This window comes from Mercurialis annua, linkage group LG5 (assembly GCF_937616625.2).
Source record: "Mercurialis annua linkage group LG5, ddMerAnnu1.2, whole genome shotgun sequence".
Classification (NCBI taxonomy): domain Eukaryota; kingdom Viridiplantae; phylum Streptophyta; class Magnoliopsida; order Malpighiales; family Euphorbiaceae; genus Mercurialis; species Mercurialis annua.
This window is the reverse complement of record NC_065574.1, coordinates 43,342,113-43,349,393: the sequence shown is the minus strand read 5'-3', so window position 1 is coordinate 43,349,393 and position 7,281 is coordinate 43,342,113. Positions and strand designations below refer to the sequence as shown.

General features: G+C 35.1%; 1 protein-coding gene across 1 annotated transcript; it reads right to left on the bottom strand.

The window, feature by feature from the left end:
* Window positions 1-1,332: 1,332 nt before the first annotated feature.
* LOC126681898 (uncharacterized) lies at window positions 1,333-1,963 on the bottom strand. The gene is made up of 3 exons (XM_050377454.1): window positions 1,628-1,963; window positions 1,454-1,564; window positions 1,333-1,359 (listed from the first exon to the last, which is right to left on the bottom strand). The coding sequence occupies exons 1-3, from the start codon at window positions 1,961-1,963 to the stop codon at window positions 1,333-1,335; spliced, it is 474 nt and encodes a 157-aa protein (XP_050233411.1).
* Between the last annotated feature and the right edge of the window lie 5,318 nt (window positions 1,964-7,281).

The window sequence follows — 7,281 nt, the reverse complement described above, 5'->3', positions numbered from 1 at the left end:
AAATCTATACACACAAATCATAAATTTATACACACAAGTTATAGATTTATACATATAAAATACTAGATCTATACATATAAATATAATTTTAAAATATTACACTCAAATGGCGTCGGAGTGGAGGAGATAGCAGCGGCGGCGTGGTCGTGGAGGGGCAGCGACGGCGTGGTCGTGGAGGGGCAGCGGTGGCAGGCTTGGGCGAGAGAGAACATATATATATTGAATTTAAAGATTTACCTTCTCTTTAATGGATTTTGATCGACTGCTTTAATTCTTGCTAGAAAACTTTTAACTTTTTTTTAATCACCAGTTGCTAGATTTTCAAGTTTTGTATCTCTTTTGGGTTTTAGAGTTGGATGTAAATTAGGAAACTTGTGATTACTAAATTAACGTTTTGTATATGGTAAAAACAAATAGTTTTCTATCAAGTAAAATTATGAAATAAGTAACTTTGTACCGGGTAAAATATGAACAAAAATAATAATAATTTTGTTAAAATAATTAAAGTAACACAAGTAGTTTAGTAAAGGTGGGAACTGATGAGAATACTATATTTGGTGAGAATGAATGAGAGGGCTCCGTTGATCCTCTCAATTATATAAGTAAACTCGTGCGTTTGCACGGAATCTAATTAATAACTATTTAGTAATTATATTGTTGAAACAGATTATACAAAAAATGGACAGTGTTTAATATTTTGCAACTTATAAAGTCAAAAAATAAATATTTTATTTAATTTGAAAAACTAATAAAAATTACTTATTAATCATAATTTTTATTTAGTAGTTTAGATAAAGTGGGAACTCATGAGAATTTTCTATTTGCTGAGAATCAACGAGAATGCTCTATTTTGTAGGAATCAATGAGAGCGCTCTATTTTATAGGAATTAATGCGAGGGCTCGGTTGTTCCTCTCAATTATATAAGTATATAGATATAGATTGCTTCTGTACCGTAAGGAATTGAAATCCAATCAAAAATAAAATTTTAAATTATCGATTATTTGGCTAATAATCACTCATGGCCCCTGATTTTTGGGGGTTCGATCACAAAACCCTCTGATGTTTAAAAACGATCACAAAATCCTCTGATCTTTGTGACGGCGCTCGCTAAACCCCTTGAGGACGAAAATACCTCTGGCCGTCATTTTCAGTCAACTGTCATTCTTTAAAAAACAAAAAAACTGACAGCGCCACGTCATCAAAATACCTTAAAAATTTCAAACACCCAAAAGACCCCTAATTTTAATTTAGAAAAAAACAAAAAACCAAAGATAAGGGGGTTTTGTGTCCGTTTCTAAACATCAGAGGGTTTCTTGCCCGTGGTTTAGAGATCAGAGGCCATGGGTGCTTATTAGCACCTGATTTTTGAAGTTAGAATTTTTGAAATGCCTTGTAAATGACATTACAACAAGCAATTGGTCTATAATCTCCAATAGAGAGAGGGGTACTAACCTTAAGCACAAGAGTTATAGTAGTTGAATTTATTTGCTTCATCGTAAATCCATGGTTGAAAAACTCAAAAATAGCTTTTGAGACTTCAGCTCCCACAATTCCCCAGCACTTCTAAAAAAACATACTAAACCCATTTGGGCTAGGGGCTTTGTCATATTTTATGGAAAAAATAACTTCTTTTATCTCATCAGGAGTAACTGGCTTGTTAGGCAAGATAATATCTTCCTCTATTAGAACATAACCATCATTAAAGATAATAGGATCAACATGAGTTCTGTGCATATTAGCAAACCCTAGAAAGTTCTGATAAAGACTAATGATTTCAGTTTTAATCATTTCAGGCTCATTAGTGATACTCCCATTATTGCATTTGAGAGTAACTATATTCTTTCTACCTTGCCTTTGTCTGATACAATTATGAAAATACTTTGTGTTTTGGTCCCCTAAATTGATCCATAAAGCTCTGGACTTTTGCCTACTGTTACTCTCTTCCCATCTAAGCAGCTTCATAAATGACTATAGTAAGCTTTCTCTTTATCTTGAAGATCAACATTAAAAGGGTTCAGAACCATGTTACACTGGAGAGACTCTAGTAATCTTCTAGCATTGGAGATTCTAGTAGCCATGTCATTAAAGTCTCTATTGTTCAGACTCCTCAACTTCTGTCTCAAGATCTTAAGCTTCTCATAGACTTTGTACATTGTAATTCCTTCCACATTAGTTTCCCAAGCACTATCAACCAAGTTTAAGAAATTAGGGTGCTCACTCTAGGAATTAAAAAACCTGAATGGGGTATTTCTGTCATGCATCCTGGAACACATCTTAATAACTAGAGGGGCATGATCTGAAATACCAGAGCTCAGCACATCATAGTAAGACTTACTCCAGGTTTTGCTCCAATCATCACTCACAAACACCCAATCTAGCTTCCTCCAGACTCTATTAATACCAGCTTGATTATTGCTCCAAGTGTATTTGTTACCATTATAGTTAAGCTCAACTACTTTGGCATCAATAGTCCACTTTTGAAACTCCTCAACAGCTTGATCATCAATATCTACCCCTCCCAATCTATTACTATTATCCATAACCGCATTAAAGTCACCAAGAATCACCCAACTCCCCTTGGTTCTGTTACTAATGGCAGTTAAATGGTTCCAAAACTTTCTTCAGTGAGTAGCTATATTGGATCCATACACAATGGTAATAAAATTAACCTCTTTTATCCATATGGATGAGTGATTTTGAAATATATCACATATAAACAATATTTTCTTTTATATAATATTTTTTAACGAGATTTACTGTTTAACTCACGGAGAGTGTATCCACCTTCTAAATTGATGAGACTTGGTTTGAAACAATGCCATAATATCACGTGTACATAAGGGAGAGTTATTAACTCTATTTGATGAGAAGAGGTTTGAAAAATACCACATTTATAATTACTTTTTTACTTTAACCGGTTATACAGATAACTAGTTTTTATTTTTTGAAACTACAGAAGTAACTAGTTTGTTTTATCTTATTCGACCGTCATAATACTTGGCTCTTTTTATGCTGGACTAAAGTCAACAGACGAGTCAATAACATAACATTGTACTTATAAGAACCCAAATCAGATCCTGCTTAATGACATAAGTTATATACGTAGAGTTAAATCAATGTTCCAATTGGTGTTAATGTTCTTCTCCTCGGCCATGAAAATATTAGATTTGCATGATAAGATCTATTATTGGACCAAAAACCACATTTTTAATGTTATTTAATGTTTACATAATATTTTCAGCTTAATTGAGGGTGTTCCATGTTTACTTTATATGAAAAATCAAATCAAAGTCAAAAATAAGAATCTAACCGGAACAGCAAATGAGGCCGCCACCGTGCCACCATCACGACAACTCCTCAAGGCGGCACAACGCTACCTCAATGCCCATTGCGCTACTTTGGCATGTTCCACGCTTAAAATTCATTTTAGACATTTCAGACCCCAATTTAATTTTGATATGCTGATGTTCCATGGGTGTTTTGTGAGACCAGAACTGTTGTAATTGTTTGTAACAGCCAATCCATACCATTAGCCATTAAGTCAACTGATTAAAAAGTATCTATATCCTTAATGTAATAAACATGTTGGCAATAGTTATACTTTGAACGAATTTCCAATCCATATATTTGGCAGCAAGTCGTCTGACTTCCAAGCCAGAAATATTATAACAACTTAAATTAAAATATTAATTAAGCAGGAAAGAAAAGGTTGCTCTAAGAAGAATAAACTGAAGATTGGCATGTAAGTTAATTTACATGAACCCTAAGATCTTTGAACAAACATGATAATCACAAATAGACTAATATAAAGGAGGGATAGAAGAATACCTCCTTCCATAGCGATTGAGAGTGCGGAATAATAAAGTAAATATTATAATGAAGAGTTTCGGTTTCTCTCCTCTTGCCTATATATCTTTTAGTTATGTGTTTGTTGGTGTGATTTTGTGATGGTCCAAAAGCACTATATATAGGAGAAGAGAGGACCGAAATTCCAATTAGGGTTTCCCCTAAAACTTAATCTCAACCGTCCATCAAGGTAGAGCCATAATAGAAAAGGATCTCCTTTTTAATAACCAAATCAATTAGGTATATCTTATTTCCTATAGAAAATAAGATTCCTAATTAGACCACATTACGGGAAAGGAAATAGGCTTGAGGGTCAAGTAAGGACCCTTAAGGTATTTTCTTACAGTCTCCCACTTGGTCGTTAGGAATATTCATTAATATTTTCATTAGAAATCATAAGGCGCGCATAAAAAGATAAACATGTCTTTAGTCGGTTGTCATAAGTGCCTTGATTAATCTAGTAGTTAATGTGAGTCATGGCGGTTACATCATTTTGCAACATGCTTCCTTCCATGTACCACGTCATTAACAACTATCATAATTAGGCCATTATTAGGAGTTTATCATAATGGTCCCATAATGTCTTAAAAAGACAAATTCTGTTATCATAAGTCCAAAAAATAATGTGTACACAATGGAAAACATAATGGTAAAGATGTAGAATTCTATTAAGAGCTCAATAATAAATGTCAAATACAGGCATAATAAATGGTCAGAAAAGTAATAACTAGGAGCTATCTTCAAGACCCATATTTTCAGTGTGTTTCTGAAAAGGCTTTGGAGGTAGTCCTTTCGTAAATATGTCTGCAACCATATTATCATTCGTGCCTAAGTGATCAATGACAAACTTTCCTCTTCTAACATCTTGTTTCAGTGATAGATATTTAAGGTCCATGTGTTTGGCTCCCTTACATATCCGATCTTGCTTGGAGAATTGGATTGCAGCATTATTGTCACAATAAATAGTCAAAGGCTTAGAGAAGAAGCTCAAAGCCCCGAACTGAGAGACAAAATTTCGCAACCATGCTCCTTGATTTGCAGCCTCAAAACATGCCACATATTCAGCTTCCATAGTAGATGTATAGAGCAACTCAGATTTCTGGCTTTTCCATGATATTGCACCTCCAGATAAGAGGTACACATAGCCGAGAGTGCAGTGTCTAGAATCTAAACATCCACCAAAATCTGAATCAGAAAATCCAACCATCTGTAGATGTGTTGACTTTCTATATATGAGCATGTAATTTCTTGTTCCTTTTAAATATCTCAACACTTTCTTTGCAGCTTTCCAATGAGCGAGTCCTGGGTTACTCTGAAATCTGCCTAACATGCCAACTGCATGGCTAATGTCAGGTCTCGTGCAAACTTGTGCATACATCAAACTCCCAACAAGTGAAGCATAAGGATAACTTTCCATTTCTTTACGTTCCAATTCATTTTGCGGACATTGATCAAGATCAAGTTTGTCTCCTTTATGCAATGGAACAACACTAGAAGAACATGTCATCATGCCAAATCTTTCAAGAACTTTATCAATATAGGCTTTCTGAGACAGTCCCAAAATTCCAAGTGATCTATCACGGAATATCTCTATTCCAATCACATAGGATGCCTCGCCCATTTCTTTCATTTCAAAGTTCTCAAATAAGTAACACTTAGTCTCATGTAAAAGACCAAGATCACTACTGGCCAATAAGATGTCATCAACATACAGTACCAAAAATATGAACTTACTCCCACTGATCTTGAGGTATATACATGGATCAACAATGTTTTCCTTAAAACCAAAAACAGTAATGGTTTCGTCAAACTTTAGATACCATTGCCTCGAAGCTTGTTTCAGTCCATATATTGATTTCTTAAGTTTGCAGACCATGTCTTCCTGACCTTCGATAATGAAGCCTTCAGGTTGAAGCATGTAGACTTCTTCTTGCAAGTCTCCATTAAGAAAGACGGTTTTTACATCCATTTGATGTAACTCTATATCATAATGAGCTACTAATGCCAAGATAATTCTAAGAGAGTCTTTCCTGGACACTGGGGAAAAAGTCTCAGTATAATCAATGCCTTCTTTCTGATTAAAACATTTGGCTACAAGTCTAGCTTTATGTTGTTCAATATTGCCATTGCAGTCGCATTTGGTCTTGAAGACCCATTTACACCCGACTGGCTTATGTCCTGTAGGCAATTGAACAACGTCCCAGACTTCATTTTCAGCCATAGATTTTAATTCATCTTTCATGGCATCAATCCATTTATTAGAATTAACATCTTTAAGGGCTTTTTTGTATGAAATCAGATCTTTAATAATCCCAATATCAGATTCTACTTGGTAAAGCAAGTAATCATCGGAAATAGCTGATCTTCTCTCACGAGTAGATCTTCTTAATGCTGGTTCCTCTGGTGCTTCAGCCATATGATCATTATTGGCAATAATCTCATTATGGAGTTGTGGATCATTGTTTGGGTATTCCTCATTGTCAATTTGTTCGACAATTCGGAGATTTCCAACACCTTTCGGAATTAAGGGTAAAGGGATAGGTACCCTTATTTCCTGAATGATCACATCTTGTACTTTATCATTCCCACTGATTTTGCCATTTTCATCGAATCTAGCATTTCCGGTTTCAACAATTCTTGTACTATGGTTAGGACAATAAAACCTATATCCTTTGGACTTCTCAGGGTAACCAATAAAGTAACCACGGATCGTTCTGAAGTCCAATTTCTTTTCATGTGGGTTATAAATTCGAGCCTCAGCTGGGCATCCCCAAATTTGGAGATGTTTTAAACTAGGTTTCCAGCCTTTCCACGGGGTCTTTGGAACTGCTTTGCTAGGAACCCGGTTTAAAATGTAAACAGCTGTTCGTAAAGCATCCATCCACAAAGATATTGGTAAATTGGCATGACTCATCATGGATCTAACCATTCCCATATAAGTACGATTTCGCCTTTCAGCTACACCATTCTGCCATGGAGAACCAGGCGTTGTGTATTGGGCAACAATTCCAAGTTTTTGGAGAAGTTTTGCAAAAGGTCCAGGATGTTGTCCTGTTTCATCATACCTTCCATAAAATTCACCACCTCTATCTGATCTTATGATTTTCACTTTTCTATCTAATTGCCTTTCAACTTCAGTTATGAACACTTGTACAGCGTCCATAGACTGAGATTTTTCATGCAATAAATAGAGATAACAATAACGTGAGAAATCGTCATAAAAGTAATGAAATACTTCTCACCTCCAAACGTTGGAACGTCAAATGGTCCACAAATATTTGTATGTATGATTTCAAGAAGCTGTGTACTTCTTGTGGCTCCTTTCTTTGTGTGTTTAGTTTGCTTTCCTTTAATGCAATCTACACATGCTTTATGATTGGTAAAATCAAGACTCTGAACAATTTCATCTTTTACCAATCGCTTTATTCTTTCAC

What these genes read in the sequence shown, in the direction of transcription:
- LOC126681898 (XM_050377454.1), bottom strand. Translation starts at nt 1,963, where the DNA reads ATGAAGCTGCTTAGATGGGAAGAGAGTAACAGTAGGCAAAAGTCCAGA. An exon ending in CTCCTGATGAGATAAAAGAA is followed by an intron (nt 1,565 to 1,627) that starts GTTATTTTTTCC and finishes ATGTTTTTTTAG; the next exon opens with AAGTGCTGGGGAATTGTGGG. An exon ending in CTATAACTCTTGTGCTTAAG is followed by an intron (nt 1,360 to 1,453) that starts GTTAGTACCCCT and finishes TTCAAAAATCAG; the next exon opens with GTGCTAATAAGCACCCATGG.